The sequence below is a fragment of the Oncorhynchus nerka genome, linkage group LG14, assembly GCF_034236695.1.
Source record: "Oncorhynchus nerka isolate Pitt River linkage group LG14, Oner_Uvic_2.0, whole genome shotgun sequence".
Lineage (NCBI taxonomy): Eukaryota > Metazoa > Chordata > Actinopteri > Salmoniformes > Salmonidae > Oncorhynchus > Oncorhynchus nerka.
This window is the reverse complement of record NC_088409.1, coordinates 80,810,696-80,822,620: the sequence shown is the minus strand read 5'-3', so window position 1 is coordinate 80,822,620 and position 11,925 is coordinate 80,810,696. Positions and strand designations below refer to the sequence as shown.

At 44.7% G+C, this 11,925-nt stretch overlaps 1 protein-coding gene across 1 annotated transcript; it reads left to right on the top strand.

Annotated features, from left to right (window-relative positions):
- The first annotated feature begins 1,476 nt into the window (after positions 1-1,476).
- Positions 1,477-11,635, top strand: LOC115141958 (26S proteasome non-ATPase regulatory subunit 2-like). Its single transcript, XM_029681390.2, has 20 exons — positions 1,477-1,659; positions 2,720-2,776; positions 3,261-3,425; positions 3,745-3,866; positions 4,317-4,541; positions 4,719-4,877; positions 6,339-6,483; positions 6,947-7,007; positions 7,115-7,261; positions 7,516-7,622; positions 7,769-7,896; positions 8,081-8,168; positions 8,277-8,541; positions 8,695-8,840; positions 9,071-9,154; positions 9,329-9,497; positions 9,748-9,842; positions 9,935-10,061; positions 10,394-10,512; positions 10,817-11,635. The coding sequence occupies exons 1-20, from the start codon at positions 1,555-1,557 to the stop codon at positions 10,997-10,999; spliced, it is 2,697 nt and encodes an 898-aa protein (XP_029537250.1). The 5' UTR covers positions 1,477-1,554; the 3' UTR covers positions 11,000-11,635.
- Positions 11,636-11,925: the final 290 nt, after the last annotated feature.

Sequence of the window (11,925 nt, the reverse complement as noted above, 5' to 3'; positions counted from 1 at the left end):
CGTTCTGCCAGTCACATTCTGTTAAAGGTCCCCAAAGCACACACATCCCTGGGTCACTCCTCTTTTCAGTTCGCTGCAGCTAGCATGAGCTACAACAAACTCAAACTGGACAGTTTTATCTCAATCTCTTCATTCAAAGACTCAATCATGGACATTCTTACTGACAGTTGTGGCTGCATTGCGTGATGTATTGTTGTCTCTACCTTCTTGCCCTTTGTGCTGTTGTCTGTGCCCAATAATGTTTGTACCATGTTTTGTGCTGCTACCATGTTGTATTGTCATGTGTTGCTGCCTTGCTATCTTGCTGTCTTAGGTATCTCTTTATGTAGTGTTGTCTCTCTTGTCATGATGTCAGATGTGTGTTTTGTCCAATATTTATTTGTTATTTAATATTGATTTTTTAAATCCCAACTCCCATCCCCGCAGGAGGTCTTTTGCCTTTTGGTAGGCCGTCATTGTAAATAAGAATGTGTTGTTAACTGACTTGCCTAGTTAAATACATTTTAAAAAATCACGCGAAAGCTTTTACTTCTTTGTGTATGTGTTGTAGTGGAAATGTCCTGTATTACCAAATCATGAGAGCAAACCACACACCACAGAGTTATCATAAAGTCCATCTTTAATTATATGAGCTCCATCACAACCCTGTGACTCTCAGATCAATTCAGTGTCTATAAATTAATTCTCTGAGAGTGCTTACACATTGCAACAGATCCTTTATAGCAAAGCCACTCCCCCTAGTTGACATGACAAATAACAGATCTTAAGAACATTATACAAAGAAAGATTTTACTTGAGAGAGAGGAGTATCCCATCGCCAGACAGTATTTAGTTATAAATTATCATTCAGTTTGGGCTCCTAAACGAAGCTCTTATCTCGTTCTTGGTACAAAATAGTACCAAGATATTACCTCACCCAATGGTATATATCAATTGTCATTTTAGACACTCCCATCCCAAATACAATTTATCCTGGACAAGCTCACGGAGAGGAGAGTGAGCCTCTAGGTCAAGATAAGGGCAACCTCAGAGGGAACATAGAATGGTTCCAGACACTGCCATCCTCCTCTCCCCGATGGGAAAAGTAGGGAGTGACTGGCACACAGACATTGTGAAGCCAAGAGATAATTGGTTCCCCCTCAATCATCCTTTCACATGGTTTAAAAGATATGTTTACATATGAAGACAAGCTTGACCTCTCCCCTTTCTGTGGCCCAAGTAACTGAACCCTGACAGAGAACAGATAACTGCAAACGGCCAACACTATAGTACAACAAAATACATTCTAAATGACAAGTATCTCACAAGCATATTATGAAAATAAAACATCTTATCTATGTTACCCAACTAATTCTGATTCTGCCACGACAGTGTCAACATTGGATAGTCTGAGTGCTGCCATATATCGTCTTGGGGTTAGGTTAGGGATCGGTGCAATATTATTCCTGCATAGCAGGTGGCAGTAGAACACAACTGTTCTTGAAGAGAGGAAGCAGTGTACCCGGTCTCCGGTTGTTCAGTGTATCCGTAGCCGAATTCCGTGAAACTGCAACCATGGAGGAGGCAAAAAATAAAGAGAAAAAGCAGTCCGAAAAGACAGAGTTAAAGGAGACTAAGCCCACAGGGAAAGACAAGGATAAAAAAGATGAGCAAGAACTGGTGAGTTGGGACACTTCTCAACATCTTGAACAAGGGAAGCAGAGTAGCGTTTTTGCCTGAGTCACTCACTGCATGTTTGAACAGGCCGAAAGCGTTGTCATTCAAAAGAATAGCGAACTGTTTGAGTCCCCTTTAATGGAAAAGTATGACATGGCTGGCTAAGTACGAGATGCCAACAATTACGATTATTATGTCCGACTGAAAGCGAGCTATAAAACTACCTAACGTTAGCATACCTAATGTTGACGTTAGCTTGCTAGCCTAGGGTAACAGTAGGAGCTGGCTGTGCTAGCTAACGTTAACTAACAATTGCTAATGACAGGCCAGAAAGTAACTACCGAAATGTAAAATAAAATTTAGCTAAGTATATAGCTAGCCAAGTTAAAATAATGTAACGTTAACCAGCTAAACAATGTTAGTGTTGCAATGTAAACAACCACAATCAAAATAGCTAACGTTGGCTCTCTGTTCGCTAATGTTGTTAGCTAACTAGCAAACAGTTAGAAAACTTGTTAGCTACCACAGTACAGTCACAGTTTAGTTATACCAATCTTTGGTATAGACAGTAACGTTAGCTAGCTACTAGTGACTTTGGAAGTGTAGCAACCTGCCTGTGGTTCAGATTGTCTCGTTGAGACAGCGTAGCTAGCTAGATTTGACATGATCAGTGATCTTTGATTGCGAGGTGGCTTTAGTTTTTTCGTGTTTGTTTGTTTGTTTAGTTAACTAGCTATTTACATGGAGGGAGTTGTATAACTTATTAGCGAGTACATTAACAATAGCCCATTTTAAACACCATAACAATGTAGGCAAGGTTACATGCATAGTTATCATGGCAACCCTACCATCAGTCGACAATTGTATAGGACCGGTGTACGACAAAATGCTCCCAATATCTAGCTGTTAGCAAATTGCACAGCCTTTTATTGCGAATAATTCCCTGTTGGAAGACCTGTTATTTTTTTGACTGTTTACTGTGCAGGGTTCAGTTATTCAATTGCCCAACATTGCATATTGAATCTGTCATACTGTAATGTCAGTTCCTCTTGTCTCTCTCCAGTCTGATGAGGACAAACAGCTGCAAGAAGAGCTGGAGATGATGGTGGAGAGGCTTGGTGTGAGTACCACTACCACAAGAACTGCCGAGTACCACAATAACTACCAAACCTAAAGTCTGCTTTGCTTTAGACACTGGGACTATACTGCCCTACCAAGCAAAAAGGCTGTAACTAACAAATTTTCTACCAAATGAGCAATATAATTTTTGCTACATTAAATACATGCTTAATCATGTGGACAAGTATCCTGCCTCTATTGTGTTTTGGAGAAAATGGGGGTCATGTTAGCAGTAACTGCATAAAGTTACTGTGAAAGCAAGGTAAATAAAAGCTATTTTTCTTCAATTCCACGCTATGAGAAGTTACTGCCTTTTTGCTTGGTAGGGCAATATAGCTTTTTCAATTCTTATGTATTATACTGTACATAAGGCGTTAGTGGAGAGTCAGTCATTTACATACACTGCGTGAACTTTGGTAGCTATGCATATGAAACAACTTTCTTTGTACACCCCCCTGCCCCCTTTCTCTCTCACCCACCCACAGGAGACAGACACGTCTCTGTACCGGCCTGCTCTAGAGGAGCTGCGCAGGCAGATCCGCTCCTCCACCACCTCCATGACCTCTGTGCCCAAGCCCCTGAAGTTCCTGCGGCCACATTATGGCAAGCTCAAAGAGATCTACGAGGGCATGGTGCCTGGCGAGAACAAGGTGGGAACACCGATTCTATGTCCTTGCTAAATAGCTAACTGTTCAGTGGGGAAAACAGGAGGAAGGAATGGCAAGACTGTCTCAACCACTGTATTGCTTCCTTTCCCTGTCTGCTTTTACTTTATAACCACTGTGCAAAACATTTGGATGGATTTATTTTACAATGTTACTGGAGATACAGAAAAGAAAAACAAGGATATATACCTAGTATTTTGGACATCGTAATTCTGGATGGAACTGGGGATTCATGTTCAGAAGGACCGATCATAACTGTAATTATGGATACGTCTAGCTAACTCATGTCTTTTTGTTTTTGCAGAGTTTCTGTGCGGACGTGGTGTCGGTCTTGGCCATGACAATGAGTGGGGAGCGGGAGTGTCTGAAGTACCGTCTGCTGGGCTCCCAGGAGGAGCTGGCGTCCTGGGGACATGAATACGTCAGGTAGGATACGGGACGCCATTTGAAACGGCTAACATATGGGTGAATCCTACCTTCTACTTAAGTCGAATTTTCACTTTGTCATGCATTGATACCAATGGAAGACTAAGTAAAAATGGGACTTATTTGCCTCATTCATTCCATGCCTGGCAGCAGTAGGCAGTTTGTGTGGTCTGACCTAGGGCTGTGACAATGCCAGTATTTCAACAAACAAAAAAATTAATGGAAAAAATTAAAACACGACGCAGACCGATCTGCTGTGTGTAAAATATTGTGTGCTATAGCTTGGAAAATAAACACATGTGACTCTGGATGACAACATAAGGATGTTTGTTTCCAACATTTGGGCTGTTTTCCTAAAGAAGTTCAATCTTTTATTTTCTTTCAGCGATACTTACGAGTATCGTCCCGGCCCTAGTCTTCTACCCTAAACTCTGGTGTGTTTGTGTGTAGGCACCTGGCGGGCGAGGTGGCCAAGGAGTGGCAGGAGGTTGAGGAGAGTGATAAGACGCAGCAGGAGACTTTGCTGAAGCTGGTGAAGGAGATTGTGCCCTACAACATGGCCCACAACGCTGAGCACGAGGCCTGTGACCTGCTGATGGAGGTCGAGAAGCTGGAGATGCTGGAGCTCTACATAGATGATAATGCATATGCCAAGGTCTGCCTCTACCTCACCAGGTGAGTGGACAACACACACCTTACCATGTGAGGGGCAAACATACACATGTTCAAACACATGTACCACAGTCTGCCTCAACATACCTGTAGTGTGCCAACAGCAGCCTGAAGAGACAAAAGGTTGTTCCTCTCATCAGTATTCCCTAATCCCTCTGTCATCCTCTCTCTCTATGCCAGCTGTGTGAGCTACGTCCCTGAGCCAGAGAACTCTGCCCTGTTGAAGTGTTCCCTTAACATCTTCAGGAAGTTTAACCGTTACCCAGAGGCCCTGAGGCTGGCCCTGATGCTCAACGACGTGGAACTGGTGGAGAACATCTTCACCTCCTGCAAAGACATGTACAGACTGCCACAACACACTCACTGCACTCTCACACTTAATTATCTCACAGCAAAACTTTCGAAAGAAGTGCTACCTACAGGTAACTGCCAACATGAAAGAAACACTTGAGTAAATGAGGGCTACAAAGGATACTGAACAAAAATATAAATTCAATACAATTTCATCATTTTTACTGAGTTCATTTAAGGAAGTCAGTCAATTGAAATAAATAAATTAGGCTCTAATCTATTTCACATGACTGGGCAGGGGCGAAGCCATGGGTGTGCTTGGGAGGGCATGTGCCCACCCACTGGGGAGCCAGGCCCAGCCAATCAGAATGAGTTGTTCCTCACAAAAGGGCTTTATTACAGACAGAAATACTCTTCAGTTTCATCAGCTGTCGTGGTGGCTGGTTGTGGAGGTCCTGGGCTGGTGTGGTTATACATGGTCTGCGGTTGTGAGGCCGGTTGGACGTACTGACAAATTCTCTAAAACAACGGAGGTGGCTTATAGTAAAATGGTTAATCTCTGGCAACAACTCTGGTGGACATTCCTGCAGTTATCATGCCAATTGAACATGTCTCAAAATTTGAGACATCTGTGGCATTGTGTTGTGATGACTGCACATTTTAATGTCCTTTTATTTTCCCAAGCACAAGGTACACTTGTGTAATGATCATGCTGTTTAATCAGCTTCCTGATATGCCACGCCTGTCAAGTGAATGGATTATCTTGGCAAAGGAGAAATGCTCACTAACAGGGAAATAAAGACAATTGTGTACAAAAGTTGAGAAATAAGATTGTGCACATGGAACATTTCTGGGATCTTTTATTTCAGGTCATGAAACATGGGACCAACACTTTACATGTTGCGTATTATAATTTTGTTCAGTATATATTGAAAGCAGGTGCTTCCACACAGGTGTGGTTCCAAAGTTAATTAAGCAATTAAAACATTTCATCATGCTTAGGGTTGCCTATTGTTTTGGCTACCATGGCTAGAAGAGAGCTGTGACTTTGAAAGAGGGGTCTCAAAGGAGCATACGGTGTTTAAAGGGGTGTGTGTCTCAGTCATCAGATCTCAACCAATTGAACATTTTCTTTGAGATTCTAGAGCGGTGCCTGAGATGGTGTTTTCCACCGCCGTCAACAAAACCCCAAATGTTAGATTTTTGTTGTTGTTGAAGAATGGTGTCGCATCCCTTCTATAGAGTTCCAGACACGTGTCAAATCTAGGCCAAGGCGTATTGAAGCTGTTCTGGCAGCTCGTGGTGGCCCAACTCCCAATTAGGAAACTTTATGTTGGTGTTTCCTTTATTTTAGCAGTTCCCTGTACAACCTATAGTGGTAAACAGTATTTTATTTCTAATCGTTATTCACATTTTCTACTGACAGTCATTGGGAATGCATTCAGCAGTGTTTTCCATAGGTAATGATGTGCATGAAGAGTTGATGGTTTAGTGGGTGTTTTCCTGTAGTGTGATCCAGAAGGAGATGGCCTTCATGCTGGGCCGACATGGCATGTTCCTGGAGCTCAACGAGGACGTGGAGGACTACGAGGACCTGACGGAGATCATGTCCAACGTCCAGCTCAACAGCAACTTCCTGGCCCTGGCCCGAGAGGTGAGGAGAGAAAGAGGGAAGATGGGTAGACTACTAGAGAGAGTGGAGGGGGTTGTAAGAGTGAGTGTTTAGAGCAGGACTGAGGAGTGGGTCACTGTTGAAGTCAGTGGATGGAGTGTGACTGACAGTGGGGGCTGAGTGTATGTTAGAGAAAAGGTTTTTAGAGTAGGGCTAAGGAGAGGGGAATATGACCTGTAGAGATGAGTTAGAGGACTGTGCTCTATTTAATATTTTTGAGGGGGAAATGGAGGAGACTTGAAGAAGGTACCAAGAGGAGAGTGAAAGAGTGGGGTAGGGGTCATGTGGGAGAATAATGGTACATAGAGTGAGAGAACAAATGAGGCTAGAGGATAATGAATGGCTGGTATCGTGAATAAACCAATTAGTGAAAGGCATTTAAGCCTGTTAGTGGCTATGACTCAGCACCAGGCAGCTAGTAACGTACTGTTCCCTTTCTTTACAGTTGGACATCATGGAACCCAAAGTCCCAGATGACATCTACAAAACCCACCTGGAGAACAACAGTGAGTTCAGCACCTTCACTTCAGCAGCTCACTAATGTCCTGGTTGTGTTCTATCACACTCCTCTATCCTCATCCTCCTTTTCATCATGCCATTGTCTGTCTGTCAGGGTTTGGAGGAAGTGGTTCCCAGGTGGACTCTGCTCGTATGAACCTGGCCTCCTCATTTGTCAACGGCTTCGTCAACGCAGGGTTTGGACAGGACAAGCTTCTCACAGACGACGGCAACAAATGGCTGTACAAGAACAAAGACCATGGTGAGGGAAACCACACACACACACAGCCTCACATCCCCGTCTTCAAATGGGCCTCGTGGTTCACATTTGTGGGGGTTTGACTGAAAATTGGTTCATGTTTGGTGTTTCGACAGTGAGTACCAGTCTCATGAATCTAGGATGCTTAGCAGCAACTTAATGTATTGCCTTCATTGCTAATTCTTAATTTCAAGCATAGTAACAAAAATAATATATTGCTGTTGTGTAAATGTTGCTAATTCTGTGTTTATCTCCAGGTATGCTGAGTGCTGCAGCCTCTCTGGGGATGATCCTGCTGTGGGATGTGGATGGTGGTCTGACACAGATAGACAAGTACCTCTACTCCTCAGAAGACTACATTAAGGTCAGCACACACACACTCAGCCTCTTACCAAACACCCTGCATTAAAACCTCCTCACCACAACCTTCACAGCATCCAGAAAAGCCCTAAACATCCTATTCATGTAGATATGTCTCCCCCTCTCTTTCTCTTCTCTCTCTCCCTGTAGTCGGGCGCCCTCCTGGCTTGTGGCATAGTAAACTCTGGGGTGAGGAATGAGTGTGACCCGGCCCTGGCCCTGCTGTCAGACTACGTCCTCCACAACAGCAATGTCATGCGGATAGGAGCCATCTTCGGGTAAGGAGAGAAGGAAATGCGTGTTTAGTCCCAAATCAACCCCTAGCCCCTACTGCCTGACACCTCTTGTACATTAAAGATTTGTATTGAGGTTTGTTTAGTCCATTAGCACAGTGTAATCTCTGCCTGTGAAAAGTTCTTGTTTAGGTGGGGTTTGACCCTGACTTTTCTCCTCTATCCCCAGCCTGGGCCTGGCATATGCTGGCTCGAACCGTGAGGACGTCCTCTCTCTGCTGCTGCCTGTCATGGTAGACTCCAAGTCCAGCATGGAGGTACTGTGTGTGTAGTTCCACAGTTTGTCTTCTTAAGTCTATTACACATCCACACTCATTAAACCCAGCTCACTGTCCCATGTTATGTGTCTTGTCACACACTCTCAGGTGGCAGGTGTGACGGCGCTGGCGTGCGGTATGATCGCGGTGGGCTCGTGCAACGGTGACGTCACCTCCACCATCGTCCAGTCCATCATGGAGAAGAGTGAGCTGGAGCTGAAAGACACATACGCCCGCTGGCTGCCCCTGGGCCTGGGCCTCAACCACCTGGGTAAAGGGGAGGCCATTGAGACCACCCTGGCAGCGCTGCAGGTGGTGCCTGAGCCCTTCCGCAGCTTCGCTAACACGCTGGTGGACGTATGTGCCTATGCAGGTCAGTCTCATCGCTCCAGAGTTATCATTTTGTCTCCAATTTTCTGTTAAAATTTGTATTTTATTTACATATTTATTTATACAGGTGATCTCATTGAGATTTACAAGTGATGGCTTTCCTGTATTTATCTCTCTCGGTTTCTCTCCATGCTAGGTTCTGGTAATGTACTGAAGGTGCAGCAGCTGCTCCACATCTGCAGTGAGCACTATGAAGCCAAAGAGAAGGAGGAAGAAAAAGACAAGAAGGATAAGAAGGATAAAGACAAGAAAGAGAGTGCAGCTGACATGGGCTCCCACCAGGTATGCCAGGTGCTTTAAGAGTGTTGGGCCAGTAACCAAAACGTCGCTGGTTTGAATAGGTGAAAAATCTGTTGGTGGCCTTGAGCAAGGCACTTAACCCTAATTGCTCCTGTAAGCCACTCTGGATAAGAGTGCCTGCTAAATGACGACAAATGTAAAATACAATCTAATGAGGGGTTTGAATTGAGATTTGATATTGAACTAATCTGCTCTCTGCTTCCCCCTCCCAGGGTGTGGCTGTCCTGGGTATTGCACTCATTGCTATGGGAGAAGAGATTGGCTCAGAGATGGCACTACGGGCATTTGGACACCTGGTCAGTATAACCTCTGTCTTGTTCACTCCATTTGGCTTCAACACATTTTCAGGACATGTTGGGGGTTGATTTAGCCCCTGTCTCTTTGGCTCAATCCAAACATCCTACATCGAACTGTTTTTCTCTTCATCTCTCCATTGTCTTGCCTTCTCTCCATCTCACTCACTCTCCTAGTTGCGGTATGGAGAGCCTACTCTAAGGCGTGCGGTACCTCTGGCCTTGGCCCTGATCTCTGTGTCGAATCCTCGCCTCAACATCCTGGACACACTCAGCAAGTTTTCCCACGATGCTGACCCAGAGGTCTCCCACAACTCCATCTTTGCCATGGGCATGGTAGGCAGCGGTGAGTGGGCCCCAATCAGTCAGTGTCTTCATTATTATATTGAGACGTTCAAAGTTATTTAGATTTGCCTCACTAAGTTATTACAATGTTCCCCTGTAATTATTCCTTGTCCTTGAATAAGAAAAAGACCTATAACTGTGAATTCACTGTGCCAGATGACATCAAAGTATGAGACCTTCTCCATTGACTGCGACTCAAGCTGTGATTGGTTTCCATGACGACTCACGGCTCCATCTCGCTCTCTCTGCAGGAACAAACAATGCCCGCCTGGCTGCCATGCTGAGGCAGCTGGCTCAGTACCATGCCAAAGACCCCAACAACCTCTTTATGGTCCGACTTGCACAGGTGGGTTGCAGGTGCCGCTCTGGCACTCTAACCTATGTGTTAGAGGGGGAGAGTCTGTGTCTCCTAACCCTTGCTCTGTGCCATGTCTACAGGGTCTGACTCACCTGGGTAAAGGGACATTGACACTGTGTCCATACCACAGTGACAGGCAGCTGATGAGTCAGGTGGCTGTGGCAGGACTACTCACTGTCCTAGTCTCCTTCCTCGATGTCAAGAACAGTAAGCCCTTTTTCCTCATTACTCTTCACCACTCATTTTATTTACTTCTTTCCCCCTCTGTTTTTCCACATCTGATTGTTTAGGATTGGGGTGAAGTCCATTTATGTTGAGTAATTTGAGGAAGTGACCTGAATTTCAATGTATGGATGGAAAATTCCACTTAAAAAAACAACAATTAGCAATTGTTCAACTCCTGAATGGCATTGGCCCTTGCCCAGCTAGTTCCACTACCTTCCTTTCATGTTGGGTAGTAAGTCTTCTAAATGCCTTGACCCAGTTCTAAATATTTGTCTGTTTGTGTTGCCCCCTGCTGTTTCCTGTGTGTGCTGCAGTAATCCTGGGGAAGTCTCACTACGTTCTCTATGGCCTGGTGGCTGCCATGCAGCCCCGTATGCTGGTCACATTCGACGAGGAGCTGAGGCCGCTGCCCGTGTCCGTCAGGGTGGGACAGGTAAGGACTGCTGCTCACACTATGCTCTTAATAAGAGCCTGGAGGATTAACTTCATATTCAAAATACAATGCTAGTTGAGGATGTAGCCTAGATGGTGTGATGAAGGCCAAAACGTCAGCACGATGTGACGTGATGCTTTGCAAGTGAAATGTACTGGAGATTTTAATTTTAATAATGGTTGAACATCTCCAATGCCATGTAATGTCTAGATGTGCAAGTGCTTTTCACTCTCAGGATGAAATGCTATAAGATGATGGCAGAGTGGATTCGACCTCATGGTTTATGTATGTAATTGGTCGATAGGCGGTGGACGTGGTTGGTCAGGCCGGTAAGCCCAAAGCCATCACAGGTTTCCAGACCCACACCACGCCGGTGCTCCTGGCCCATGGAGAGAGGGCAGAGCTGGCCACAGAGGAGTATCTCCCCGTCACCCCCATCCTGGAGGGCTTCGTCATCCTCCGCAAGAACCCCAACTACGATGCTTAGATTGCCCCCTACTGTCCTCCCCTGGTACCCACCCTACTCTCCTTAGTGGTCCCTCATTGGTAGCAGGGGTAGCCCTCCCTGGCTCATTTACACCTCATGTTTTAGTACTTTATTCCATGTCTGAAAAGAGCCAGGAAGGCCTACCCCTCTTTCGCTTGTCAACAGCTTCTCTCCATCCTGTGAAAATATGGGTGTGTTCTGGGTGGCCAAACTGACTGGAGCAGGGAGTGGAAAATGGGACCTCATTCACTGTTTAAATTAGTATACTCTTTGATCTAGGATCAGTTCCACAAATGTATTACGCCATCTCTTTCAGGCTCCACAATAACTGATCTAGGGTCAGCCATCAGGAAGGAAGTCTTCAGCCCCCCTAATTGGTCTTTAGACAAATCACATCAGATATTTTTCAGAGCTGATCTGATTTAGCGAAAAAAGATCTGAATTGGGCTGATGAACAACATAAGCTCAGTCTGCATCAATACTACAACCAGTTTCTCTTTCCCCACCCATGATAACCTCCTTAGAGCATGGAAAATGTGTCTTCATCATCCAGTTTTTTAAAATGTTGTTTTGTTACAGTACTGTAAAAAAGGTTAAAATAAAAGTTTCAGATCCACTTGGTGGAGTTGTCTATCACCAGGTCTGTTTGTCATATGAGGGACAAGTTTCTGAAAGATCTGTCATTATTTATGATGCTTTATAACAGCCTGCAGATCTGGATGGCTAATTATGAAACTGGGCAGGGGCAAGGAGGAACTGAGGTGACACTGGTCATGAACCCTCACTGCAGCAAAGGTATGAATAATTGCTGGACTGCTGGATGTTGCAGACAATGGACACATTTGAAATACACATGTAATGAAAGAATGCATATTAAACACACACATCTTGATAAACTGTTTAGACTGCACAGTCAAGAGTCTGGC

Excerpts from the sequence above, each read along its gene's own strand:
- LOC115141958 (XM_029681390.2), top strand. The coding sequence starts at position 1,555 with ATGGAGGAGGCAAAAAATAAAGAGAAAAAGCAGTCCGAAAAGACAGAG. Across the intron at positions 7,262-7,515 it reads GTACAAGAACAAAGACCATG|GTATGCTGAGTGCTGCAGCC; the intron begins GTGAGGGAAACC and ends GTTTATCTCCAG. Across the intron at positions 8,841-9,070 it reads CTGACATGGGCTCCCACCAG|GGTGTGGCTGTCCTGGGTAT; the intron begins GTATGCCAGGTG and ends TCCCCCTCCCAG.